The sequence below is a fragment of the Mya arenaria genome, chromosome 13, assembly GCF_026914265.1.
Source record: "Mya arenaria isolate MELC-2E11 chromosome 13, ASM2691426v1".
NCBI lineage: Eukaryota > Metazoa > Mollusca > Bivalvia > Myida > Myidae > Mya > Mya arenaria.
This window is the reverse complement of record NC_069134.1, coordinates 48,944,024-48,958,402: the sequence shown is the minus strand read 5'-3', so window position 1 is coordinate 48,958,402 and position 14,379 is coordinate 48,944,024. Positions and strand designations below refer to the sequence as shown.

The following is a 14,379-nucleotide window of genomic DNA, read 5'->3' as shown; positions in this document are numbered from 1 at the left end:
AAACGCATCGCTTTTAGTTTTAAGCAAGAAACTGCATTAAGAATCTACACGACAACTGCTGGAGTTTTCATGTCAGAAATGACGTCATAGATCAACCGCATTAATGATTTAGTGCCTTTTCTTGAATATAAACTCAAATCAGCAATTGTCTACGTTCTTAGTTATTTCTTTAGAACATATAGTACGTTCCTGAAAAGATATTACTGAATATCAAGTTATGATTGTAAGAAAAATATGAATAAACGTCAGTCTGTATAAAGTAGAACTCATCACATGCTACTATGCTGATACGGGTTTGGAAACCGACATACGGATTTTTTCAAAAAGAGGTTCCGTATTTTCACTGTTGGATATGGAAAAACAGATGACAGGCATATTTAAAATTTAGTTACACGTTTATGTGTATGTGAACATTGCCGTTGAACTTAAATTCCATTTGCGGAATTCATATTGTAGATGTCCGCTTGCCGAATGTCTGGGTGTGAATATTTCGACATTCGATCAAAGCCTGAACATTTTTATCATATGGAGCATTGTTGGACTTATAGCATTATAATATATAATGACAATAACGTCAAGTATTCGAATCAACTTTGTATTTGAAACAAATTGTGTTTTGTTCGACAAAATAAGTATTACAATTTGAAACGTTGTAAAGAACATTACACATTTTAACTATTTTTTATTGAATTATTGCAATGTACAAGTAGGACGCATAAATAGTAAATATAATACGAGGCCCATATTTTCGTCAAATTTAATGCGGCTCATACACAATCAATACAAACGACAATAGTATATATTGCGAATGTCTTCAATATTGCCCACTCAATTACATATTGTTATCAATGTTCTGTTATTGCTATATTGTGTCTTTTTATCGACCTTGGATGGCCCGCAAAATTTATATGATTTAGGATGTATTTCGTACTTTGTCACCCTCGTGGATGACCTCTGGAAATGAAATGAAAGCACGCACAAATTTATTTGAGTATTAAACTTTCACAAACAAAACGCCTGTTGATATTTAGATAGCTATTAATATCTAATTTATGCTTTACTATCCATAAAGCGACGCATTTTATGAGTGTATTGAATTGTTTTAATAACGTGTGCAAAAGTATCGAGGAAGGCACCTCTGCATTGTTAAGTTTATGTTTTCGTTTCTCATTTAGTTCCAACACATTTTAACCTTCATGAATGTGGGGTTTTTTCAACCCAGTATTCGTGCAAAAAATACGCTTTCATAATTGAGCAAATTATTATTCAATAGCTTCCTGGTGATTTCATGAATGATCAAAATTACAAAAAGTCATGACAGTGATGGACACTTAATAAAACGATAAATATAATTTGAAATGTATGTACATTTTGTGAAATAGTTAAGTCAAAGTTTACATGATAATGATACAAAATATCACGCGTAAACAAAGAGTAAAATTTCGCCATAATACAGATATGACAAAATTATAGTTACTTAAAGAGGGATACTCAACATTCTTTTTTATTCAAGGTGATAATAAAACATATAAAAATAAGCATAATTATATTAACAAACATTTCCGACGTAAAATGTACAACAATATCCGTACAGGTGAGATTCAGATTCAAAAGTATTCGAAGAACATAATCATTATGGCAAAACCTCGCAAGATAATAAGTGCACACAAAAGCATAATAGCATTGCATGTGTTATACAACATTTGGAGAAATAGTATATTTTGGTTGCTAAAACATAACCAAATTAAAATAAGTAATATTCAAAACATTTACGTGCAATAATGATAGTTTTTTGGTATTTTCGTTAAACAAGCGATCTAAGAGCTATCGATCGAAATTGATTAATTCAAGTTCATCGTTGAACATAGTAAAAGAAGTGTGACAATAATCGCTTTACAAACGTTAAAAATTTGAGGTACCGGAGACACAATTCGCGAGTCAAACATTCCGTTGGAGCAGATGTGCCGTCGCAGAAGCACTAGTCACGTGATTTGTTGACATTTGTCTCAATATAGTGCACAAATTGGACGATCAAGTACAATGTTTTTTTTTCGGATAAAAGTCAATTTTGGTTTTTTGCTTCGTTTGAATCCAACTTAAATTTGAAAAATAATTGCCGGAAAAGAATAAAAAACTTTATACATACATTTTTATAACATGTTGTAAGTTATACAAAACTAAGTGTTATTACAACCATATAGTATCATTCACATCAATTCAGCAAAAACAAAAAGAAAACTACAGCAACATACCTAAAAGCAAACATATTAAGCAAAGATCCAGTATAGAGGAAATATTTAAGCGAAACCCACTTTTATGATTTAAAACAATTAAATAAAAATTCTACAAAGATATTCTACAAATCTACGAAGTCACACCACTGTCCAAATATCGGATATGCTAACTTGACTCTCTGACACAGACAGTCACAGACTGCCATATCTCCCTCAGAATGAAGTTAAATATCTCCGCCGCATTGACAAAGGGTGGTAATTGATAAAAAGGTAATAAATAAAAGCATTCCGCACCAGAGTTCAGAATCCAATGTATTGCACTTCTCCTAAATAAGATGTATTTGTATATGAACTTTGAAGTCAATATTTACACTTGAAATTATACTCCGCAGCCATAGTTACGGTTCCTGCCAACTGCCCTTAACCTCAATATGATCTATCAAACCAATTTAGAGTTATGTTCCAGACAAAAATGCTTTGGACCCATGCATAAACGTACAGGCACGCACACTCATATAAACAAACGCCTATCACTTTTATGTCCCCTTCGCAATTATGATAATACACGCACACTCACATAAACAAACGCCTATCACTTTTATGTCCCCTTCGCTATTATGATAATACATCTGCACCGGTACAATTCCTTGGTTTTCCTTCCAATCTCTTTATTGACAAAAGTATCAAAGTATGTATCAAATGTCTAGTATTATGTTTATTCTTGTCTAAACCCATTCTTTTTTTACCTCAACCGGAACGAACATTTTAAAGTATTCTTTACATAATCAGACAAAGTTTCATGAAAAAAATAAACAATTGTACATTATTAACACATTCGAAATCTTAAGATACTTTATTTCCCTCCCGTCTGAGTTTTCCTCGGTTAAAGTAATATGGTTTTCTAGATTGTTGGAACTTTCATCATTCTGTGTTTGGTGTTAGATAGTATGCGTCCTTAGATTTTTTCTTGGTATGTTCAAATACTTTGAAATCTTGCTTCAATACCAGCCTCATTAATTGATTGTGTTGTAAACTTCTTCAGGGTTGGGTCTTTCATTTTCGTTAATTGAACAGTATATACCAGAGTTTTCATGCAGATAGGGAGGTCGGGAATTTTCTTCACCGTTATCCGTTGTCAGCTCTACCGAGTCAGATTTAACAAAAGTAGCTGTTGTTTTATCACTCGGTATGTCTTTTAAATAATCGTTTGGATCTCAGTGCGTTTCTGTTTTTTCTTCGGCATCGACAGTTCGATTCTCTTCCAAAATTTGTCTGTTTTCTTCTGTGTAGCAGTTTCATCATGTGGCCATTCGATATATGTGACTGAAATACATCAAAGACAGGCACATAAGAATCAATTTGGACATACAAAGGGAATTCAACGAGACCATGTGATGTATGTGACTAAAATAAAAATAAATTAGGGCAAATCAGTGTCAATCTTGACGTAGGAAGGGAATTCAACGTAGCCATTAGACATATGTGACTAAAATAAATTAAGCAAGTAACCATAAGAATCTATCGTGACATAGAAATGGGATTCAATATGATTAGTCGATAAATGATACTTAAACAAATCAAAGACGGGCAAATTCTGAAAGAAATCAAAGACGGCCATATAGGAATCTTTTGACATAGAAAGGGAACATAACGTGGCTGTTCTACATATTTTACTAGAACAAGTCAAATACGGGTACATAAGAAACTTTCTTTGAATTATAAGACAATGTGCCTGAAGCAAATCAAAGCAGGTCCCAAAAGAATATTGTTTTGACATACAAAATGGTATTCAACGTAGCCATTCGAGATATTGTACTATGTACCTTAATCAGAAATTAACGACCAAATTTCCATTTAATAACGCATTTAGTCATTTATTGGTCTCATCAAGTAAGTTATTTAGAAGCTCGCGCATGCGTAATGGATAGTATATATGCACTCACCGGGATTTTCTTGCTGAACTAAAAGAAAGTAGCTTTAATTTATCGATCAAGTACATAGAACTTGTTTTTAGGTAATAATAAGTGTTTAGTTTTGGTTTTCTAAACGCTTATGTCGAAAGCCCGAGCGCAGCCTGTCGCCGACTTATCTTTTGGAAAACCAACAATAAAACAATTTTGTTACCCAATAAACAAGTTTTATAAACATGTTCAGGTTTTGTCTTGTATAGTTGTGTCACTGGTTTTGTTTGTCGCGTCAAGACCAAACGTTTTGCTCATTACGCATTTAAACGGGTTCTTGGTTAATTTTAGACTTATGGGAAAGTCCCTGTAATTTCCATTGTTTCATTGTACATAATTCATGTTAGAAAAGGTAGAAGAATAACATAAAGTCACATAAATCATAAACAACTTGAAATGCTGCCTGAAAAAGTTTAAAGGAAAGAAGAATGAAACATATCGTATTCTTTGAATTCAGTGCTTCTCTTGAAATCACCATAATCAATGAAAACACATTGCTACGATGATTATGAAAAATTAATGTTAACTAGAATTTGTATGAATTCGACAAAAAATCAAAATACATTCAAACTTAAACATTAACTTTGTTTTATGAATTAGAAAAAAAATCAAATACATTCAAACTAAAACATTCAATTTTCTATGATAACATTTCACTTGTGAACAATGGATCTGAGTTTTGATAATATAATGAATACTTCAGGGGAAAGCACATCAGACATAAAAAAATATGGATGACCCTGAGGTCAAAGCCCTACATATACTCAAAAAGAGACACATGTAATGTACTAAACAACGGAGAAAAACCGAACGCAAAGCTACGCATACATATCATATTATATTAAACGACAACGGACCACATACAAAACAACCAAAAGAGACTACATACAAAACAAAGCAGATATAACAGATACAATAAACACCGACACATCACACTCCCCTTCAAATTGTTGTTCAAACAGAAACCTTTCGTAAACTGAGCTTTCATAAAGGATCATTCTTCGTAAACAGACATAGTTTGTACCAAGTCATCTACTCCATCAAATTACCAGAACTAAACACATGTCTAAGGATATAGGTCAGTAGACTTGCAATTTAAGGTTTACAGATATTATTTTCGTTCGCCATTTTCGCCATGGTTAAGACTTAATCAAAATCCCTGATAAGTTACCAGAACCAAAAATCTGGGTATCAGGATATATTTCAGATGATTTGCACGTGTTGAAGGCTATGGCTTGTTTAAATATAAAAAACATCCAGATAAATGGCTCAACCAAGAAAGATTTGTTGACTTTGAAAAGCAGGAAACTTATCGTCGGATCGAAAACTCTGATTTTAAAGCGGGATATTATTTTATTCTAACTTCAGTCCCAAAAAGATAGTTTGTGATTTAACAAAAATCAAATACGTTATGGATACATATAATTTGGAGAGCAGGTAATGATGATTTATTGACTAGAGATTCTCCGTTGTCTTAAGGAAGTTAGAAACTAGAAAAGGTTCCTCCGATTCGAAATAGGATTAAAATGAGTTATTTAGGCGATTTGTCATTCCATTAAAATAAAATAGTATATTTAAGGTAAATATCATAGGCTCACAATAACACACATTCCAAGTGCTTGTTTGACTTTCAAAAGTCGTCTAGAATTTATTAGATTAGATGTCCATAGTTTTTCTATTACTGACTTTCAAACTGCTTGGTTGACTTGCCAGAATCTTGAAATGGTCTTAGGTTAGAGACCAAAGGCTCTCGATTACAGAAATTCAAATGTTTGGTTGACTTACCAGATTCAAAATGCTTGGTTGGCTTACCAGATTCAAAATGTTTGGTTGACTTACCAGATTCAAACTGCTTGGTTGACTTACCAGATTCAAACTGCTTGGTTGACTTACCAGAGTCAAACTGCTTGGTTGACTTACCAGATTCAAACTGCTTAGTTGACTTACCAGATTCAAACTGCTTGGTTGCTTTACCAGATTCAAACTGCTTGGTTGACTTGCCAGAGTCAAACTGCTTGGTTGACTTGCCAGAGTCAAACTGCTTGGTTGACTTATCAGAATCTTAAATATGTCTACCATAGGCTAAAGGTTACAGACTTTCTTAATGTGTTGTTAATTTACCAGACTCAGAAATTTGTCTATGATTAGAGTCCCTCGATTCGGGATAGGATAAACGCTATTGATAGGGCAAATTACATAAACATATAAATTAAAGTATGTTAAAGGTTAAAGATCAAAGTTCCTCAATTAAAGTCATTCTAAATATTTGGTTGGCTTACCAGAAGCTAGAATCTGTCTTAGATTCGGGTCCATTGACTCGTGATATGAGGAGACATCCTCCAGCAAGATGGGGATGATGCGATGTCGACGCTCCAACATGCGTTGCTGGGCGGTCTGCCACTCAAACTTGGCAAAGTTGGAGGCCAAGTAGTTTGGGGAGACGATCAGAATGGTTCTCCTGCTGTTTTCTACTGCGTGGATGATGTTGTTTGTAATCTCTGTAGCGGGAAGAAAAAACATATATATGTTATTGATGAATGTTGAATTCTAGTAAGTGTTTAGTCTTGGTATCTCAATGATAAAAATTCAAGCGCCAAATAATCGTTTAGATGACCAAAAATGAATCCTTAGTGTTCAGCGGAAAATGCCCCGCGAAGGTCTTCATAATAGTGAATGCGCATGGGCGAGCTTCTAAAGACCTCACTTAATAAAACCATTTGCTTTTGACATTAAATGGAAATTAGGCGGCTGTAATCTGCTTAATTGATTTTCGGTTGTCAGAGTTCTTTCTGTATTATTAATTGTGAATCAACCATTGGCGAGATATAAGCCAGATGACTAAACTTGTTTAACATAGCATTGTACTAACATATTTTCTTTTATTCTTAAACACAAAACCACAAGTTCATACTAACCTTCCCCTGGCGTAAAGTCCTTGAAGTGCACGTTTACAGAAAAGCCAAGTTCAAGTGTCAACTTGGGAAACAACGTGTGCACGACAAAATCCTCATCCGGGGTGTTTGACTTGTAAGATATGAAGGCGTCCCATTTGCTGTCGTCTGAAAAAAGTGTTTGAATAGGCCGTTTAATGTCTATTATCCGGAAGTGTATACTTATAATTTTGCATCAGATGAGTGACACACTCTATCACTCTTTCGTGCCAACGGATAATACGTACGTACAATATCTGTGCAGACACACTCTACCGCAATTTCGTGCCAACGGATAATACGAATAATATCTGTGCATCAGATGAGAGGCACACTCTCGCGCAATCTCGTGCCAAAAACGAGTGTACGTATGAACAATATTTGTGCATCAACGAGAGGCTTACTCCCGCACAATATCGTGCCAGCGAGTGTACGCATGTACGTATGAACAATATGTCTGCAACAATGAAACGTGTTCTAGTGCAATCTCTTGCCAAAGCGAGTGTACGTATGAACACTATTTGTTCATCAGAACTATTTTTGTGGGTCAGTACTGGCCTCAATATTTAGAACAATCTTAAGTCCCTTATAACAGGATCAACCTAAGCTAAAGATCACATTTTTTATTATAAATTGGGCTCAATTGACTCGAAATTGACTGATATTGAGGCTACCATTTGGCTTCAGAGTCGAGCCCAGAAGCAAAAATATAGTATAACCCAACACAAAGCACTTACCATCATCTTCGTATCCCTTAAAGTAGTGCACGAGTTTCATTACGAGTATCACTCGCCTCCGCCACAGAAAGTAGGGCATAATGACGAGCAAGATTACCAAGGCGACAAGGAGGAAACCGCAGACGCCTGGTACCCAGTAAACCCATCGGGGATATTTATGAGGTTCGGTGGAGGCTGAAATAAGAAGACGAAAATAGTATTTATTGCAAGGTATTTATTAACAAATGATGTATGCCGTTTAGAGTTACAATCAATAGGACGCTTTTCGCTAGGTCACCATTCAGTTCTTTTGTTCAATTAAGACTGACAAGGGAGGCCATATAAATATTTTATGATATAAACTTCCTGCAGTATTTTGTATCGATTCTGTGTTATACAAAGTAGCACGTATGACAAACTTCTTTAAGTGAACCAATCGGAATATCGCTGGATACAAAAATGAAAAGTCGATTTTAAAGTTACCACTCCTGCGCACAGTGGTCACAAATTCGCTTAGGAAGAGCAATATTTGATAAGCACGTAGAGAGCTGACTTTTTTACCTTCTGCACGCTGTGCGTAGGGGTGTTACCAATAATGTGCTCTCTCTGTATGTGCCAATGTAACTGCCTATTATACTACACTATACCCTATCAAGTTGTAAAGAAGTCGGTTTTATTTTGAAACTAATACCGATGTTCTTTTGAATTTCTTTATTCGGCTTGTTGAACGTAAACGAAATGACATCCCCCATTTTTGTCTCATTCTGTTCCACGACAGTAAACTATGACAATAGATTTCAGATGGCTTGAATCGAGCACAAGTTTTATATCCGATGTCTTTAGAAGGTTGATATTCCGGAAATTTCATAAATATCATTCATTGGGTTTAGCAGATATGGCACGAAATCTATGGCTCGAATCTTTGACCTTTAAATGTTACCTTGACCTTTGTCCGGCGCGACTTGAATGCGGGTTTCTCTACCTCGTCTTGTGAACATTTGACCCGTGTTTTAAGAAATTCATTTAAGAGGTTAAGAACATGAGGAACAGAAACAAAACTACAACAGACGCACAGAAACAAAACTACTACAGACGCACAGAACAGACATCCGTTCTTAAAACAATATTTTCTCACTGCAAAGTATTAGAGAGACACAATTATGGCCAGTTTCTTTACTCAACATTTATTTTCAAATAAGGCACGAAATTTTCTTGTTAAACAGCCTGACAGCCTTTGTCTGATAAACATAGTGTACGTTAACCTAAAATCAAAGTCGTTAAAAACTGTTGAATGTTTGTATACGGTCCTTGTATAGTATTTGTTCGTGGCATAGTTATATCGATAGGTAAATTCATATAACATGGTGTGCATCGGAGATAAATGAATTTAGTTCTTTTCAAATTATAAGTCTAGTACATACTATTCCATCGCGACTCCCGAGTTTTCCAATCGCGATCTACGGTGTACGAAAGGGGTTTTAATTTCCGGGCCGACCATATTTTTGTTTTTATCGGTCCATCGATATAATATGAATTTACCAATCGTATGTGCATACACACATAGATACTTAAGGTGAAAAGTGTGAATTCAGCATTGGTCCATTGATTGGTCTGTGGAAATATTCCATAGTCTCCGGAAAAATGTCTTTCCAAGGGTGAGATTCTTGCTTTACTTATTAAAGCATGTTAAAAATACATGGAATGTAGGAAGAAAAAAGAAAAATAAATGAAGCAAAATTACATATAATTATGCATTATAAAGTCTATTTTTGTTTTTATAAATGTTGTAGAAGCATTTTCAAGGCCGCACATCTCGTGTATCAATTTATTACATTGATAAAAATATTTACACATTAATCCACTCAAAGTCCCAAAACTGGAATACAATAGGTAAAAACCATCTCCAGTTGTGCGATAGTAAATAATCTCAAGATTTCTTTTTTATTTGTCACTGCTCTTCAATAGTTGGACTCACATGACCAAGAATAGACTTGTTTTGTTTGATGAAAATTCAATTGCGACCCGAGGTAAGCAAATCTTCTTTTCCTCATTTACATCAAGCAAATCATCATGTTTTTATGAAATATGGGACGTGAAAAGTGTATTGGGGATCCCCGACCACATTCCACACATGTTACGGTGAAATAAAAAAAGGCTTCAAAAAGAAGAAAAAACACATAATAGAAGCCGCAGTCAATTTAGAAACCAATAAATCTCACAAAACGCAAGAAAAAACCTTAGCAAGATGGTTTTTACAATCCACATCCACTGGAAAACACGATTTCACGTGAATCACATACAAAAGTGCAAAATATCTTTATCATCTCAATAATTGGCAACAATACCACACCAACTGGCATGCATCATTTCAATGAGGCAAAACATAATCACGCAAAAGTGCAGTTTATTGCACTTTAAGATAAGTAACAGCTAACCTTAGATAGTATTTCGTAGAACTGTTAATTTGTCATTGCATTGTGTGATTCAACAAGTTAAAGTTTGAAAAGAGTTGGTATACTATTTCCATCTTAGGCAGCTTAACAACGGTTGCATTGTGTTTATTGGTGTTATACCTACTATAACCATGGTGACTTGTGATGTTTTGTAAACATTTGGTCAGTTATTAACATATTTCAAGTCCGATCAAATAATCAAAGTCATACCGAATTACAGAAAAAAATAATGAGTAAATTTGCTAATTTCAAAAGACGAGGCAAGCTCAAATTTGATATGCTAGTACGAAACTAAGGTGGTCCGGTTCGTTCGTCTTTATTCAATATAAAACATATGAATATAACGTACTTCGGATATAACGAAAAATGTACATTTGCCGTCTGTAAGAAATTCTCGACTGTTCACCTAATTTTAAAAGACGTTTATTAAGACCAAAACATACGTTCATCGTCTAGACACATATAAAAGTGTCTTATATATGTCAAGTGTATGCACACGATTACCGCGAAAATGAGAATACAGTTTGTAATACATAAACAATGATTAACGAACTGTTAAAGAATATACTATGGAGGACGTTGCTAGGTGGCATTTGAATACCATGTAAGAACTCGCTAGGGGGCATTCTATTACCATGTAACATGTTCCTCGTGGGCATATGACGAGCATGAAAGACGTTACTAAGGGCCGTTCGACTACTATGCAAGACGTTGCTACGGGACGTTCGCCTACCATGTACGACTTTACTAGGGGGCGTTCGACTACCATGTAAGACGTTGCTAGAGGTTTTCGCCTACCATGTAAGACTTTACTAGAGGGCTTCGACTACCATGTAAGTCGTTTCTAGGGGGCTTCGACTACCATGTAAGTCGTTTCTAGGGGGCTTCGACTACCATGTAAGTCGTTTCTAGGGGGCTTCGACTATCACGTTGCTCGAGGCTCTTTGACCACCATGTGAATCATGGTTAGTGGCAGTTAGTCTACCAAGACCAAGGAAGAAAATGTAAACAGAAAACTCCGGATACAACGACCACGGATATAAGAAAACACCGGATTTAACGAACAACTATTTAAGTCCGACTTTTATCCGTCTTTTTAAATGTATTAAATACGGATATAATACTCCAGATATAACGAAACATGTACATGTGCTATCTGTTAGAAATATTTTCGACTTTTTCACCGCATTGAATTAAACGACTCATTTAGTTGAATGATTACTGAAAAACACGCATAAAGGTGACTTTAACCTCCAACAAAGACAAATGTAATGAGAACGGTGTTTCTTTAGTGCTATCGTTCAAAAGAACTCGTTCAAGATTTGTATAATACACTTATTACTGATTTTTACGAAATAATGTAAAGCCCTTCAACAAATGTTGATACATGCTCATATATTGTCTTTGAAGTCAACAATTTTGTTATCATGGTTTAAATATCAATTACCTAAGTATGAGTCTCTGTGGGCGAGTGGATAAGCGATCGTTTTTCTATTATTTCTTAATTGTACCGGCGTTTATTAAAAACCTGGTTACAAAGGGGAGCGAACCCACGCCGGTACAGTGTAGAAAAGCGATCGCTTATCCACATTTTCTTGTTTAAGGGTAACGTTGTTAGTTTTGATCAAGGGGAAGTAAGTACAATGGATTTTAAAAGTAGTTCTTAAAGTTAAGATATTCACTCGTTATCGTGCTGTGACAATATCAAAGTATCACTGTTGTTATTCCACTGATAAACTCCATATTTTACCGCAAAGCAAAAACAATTTTTTGTAGTATTTCTTTATTACGTAATTCATATAACTTTTCCTCGATATTGATAATGCAAAATATAACACTCTGTTGTGAACAGATTCTATTCTTTCAAATGAGCAACAAAAAAGTATGTGCACTCTGTACATGCCGTTAATAAGTGTCTATATGATCAAATATTATAGTGACTTCGGTCGCATTAGGTAGGTGGCCAAGTAGTGCATGTAATTTATATAGTAAAAACGTATGGACGGAATTTGTATTGCCCGAATAATACAGGTGGTCATTTAAAACAGGTGGTCTTACGATCAGGTTTTTAGTACTTTAAAAAATGTGTTCACAATATCGAAAATAATCATTTCGTATGAATTGTGACGAAAATGCTTGTTTCAAAATTTAAGTTATGGAATTTTAAAATATGACAGTAAACTCCCCATTTTGTCGTTGAACCTTGAAAGAGTTGAAGCTTGGATTTACAAAATCATGTTGAAATCTGTCAGTTGCTGTTTGGTGTTTGGAAAAAAATATATTGCAAACCTAAAATGTTTGAACGAGTCCCTTTAAATTATTGTTATTTTATGTATAAACATATGTTGAATAGCGATTTCGAGTACTGACAGAGGTATTATGTATACGGCTAAACTTGTTCTGACCGAAATGTATGAACAAAATTGAATAGCGGACTTACGGAAAGCCTTTGAGTACTGACAGAGGTGTTATGTATACGGCTAAGTTTGTTTTGACCGAAATGTATAAACAAAAATTGAATAGCGAACTTACGAAGCCTTTGAGTTCTGACAGAGGTGTTATGTATACGGCTAAGTTTGTTCTGACAGGAATGTATAAACAAATGTTGCATAGCGAACTTGCGGAACGCCTTTGAGTTCTGACAGAGGTTCTTTGTATAAACAAATGTTCAATTGCACACATACGGCTTATCTTGTTCTGACAGACGTGTATATGCATAAACAAATACTGAATTGCGAACTGACGGAATTGGCGGAACTGACAGAGGTTTTTATATAGCGAACTTACGGAAAACCTTCTTGCTCTCACAGAGGTCTCCGGTGTAGTTGTCATGACAGTTGCACATTTCTTGTTCCAATTTCGTGTTGTAGTAACAGTCGCCATGCTCGCCACAGTATTTGCAGCATTTTTCTTTACAAAGCTGGTCTCCTGGTGACACGCCAATGTCACATTTGCAATAAACCAAGCCCTTGGTGACGCATCTGCCGAAATGACAGTCCATGATCACATTTGAACACTTTCGTTCATTTAACGGGCGCTTCTTATAAGCCTCCTCACAAACGTTATACGTCCTAACGATTGTTTCCAACGTGGTGCTAATCGTGGGGGTTTCAAGGTCACATTCATCTCCGGACCAGCCATCATCGCAATCACATTCGCTCAGAGAGCTCGAGCGACACTGCCCGTTTAGACAGGGACATGTTCCTTTTATTTCACAAAATTCTCCTGTATATCCACCACTACATGAGCAAGATTCTGTCTGTGTGGTCGAGTTTTGTTTACAAATGCCGTTTTCACTGCAGTCTTTACAACATGCTTGATCACAATACAACCCCCAGGCCGAGGCGTCACATTTACAAAACTCTGGTCCTAGTTCCTTATAACAGTATCCGTACTTACAAGTCCCTCCAACGCATAAACGATCGGATTTATTTCGTAAAACATACTCAGCGTCACAGGGGTCGCTCGCCGGTCCGTCCGGTTTTTCCGGAATATCAAACGGATTAAAATCAAACGCACAGCCTAATTTTATAAACAACAATAGTACACAGTTTATTCTGCCAGGCATGATTTACAGAGTACAATGATTTCACATAACACACCTTCCCTAGTTCGTTCACTAAATATCACGCCAGAGTCAACACAGCCTCAGCTTCATTATCCATGCTCCGAACTGGATGATAAGCTAGCTGAATTTTGATGTAGAAGATAAAAGATAATAATATGCACCGTATCCACAAAGTTTATGCTTGAAATTAATGCGTTTTATAGAAGCTGCACCCATTTATTGACAATAATGTTATGTGCGTAACATGATATGGATGTATCAGATTGCGGATATAGTTAAATTATGATGAAATAATCAAAAATTAATCATTGACATAAACGATAATTTATCTGAGAGGAACGATGAATGAAATTGTATGCTATATGTATATATGTATATATATATATATATATATATATATATATATATATATATATATATATATATATATATATATATATATATATATATATATATATAATCAGCGATAAATTAGGAATATGGTCACGAGTAATAACGTATATAATGGCTTAAGTTA

General features: G+C 35.1%; 2 protein-coding genes across 2 annotated transcripts in view; one reads left to right on the top strand and one right to left on the bottom strand.

Annotated features, from left to right (window-relative positions):
* Positions 1-501, top strand: part of LOC128213260 (alpha-(1,6)-fucosyltransferase-like) — a 17,625-nt gene extending 17,124 nt beyond the window's left edge. Inside the window, exon 12 of the mRNA XM_052918845.1 lies at positions 1-501. This exon is cut by the window's left edge and continues 397 nt beyond it. The gene's annotated coding sequence lies outside the window, so the exon portion shown is untranslated.
* Positions 502-1,488: 987 nt separating this feature from the next.
* LOC128214708 (protein eyes shut homolog) lies at positions 1,489-14,054 on the bottom strand. Its single transcript, XM_052921328.1, has 5 exons — positions 13,082-14,054; positions 7,863-8,036; positions 7,111-7,254; positions 6,475-6,693; positions 1,489-3,557 (listed from the first exon to the last, which is right to left on the bottom strand). The coding sequence occupies exons 1-5, from the start codon at positions 13,860-13,862 to the stop codon at positions 3,430-3,432; spliced, it is 1,446 nt and encodes a 481-aa protein (XP_052777288.1). The 5' UTR covers positions 13,863-14,054; the 3' UTR covers positions 1,489-3,429.
* Positions 14,055-14,379: the final 325 nt, after the last annotated feature.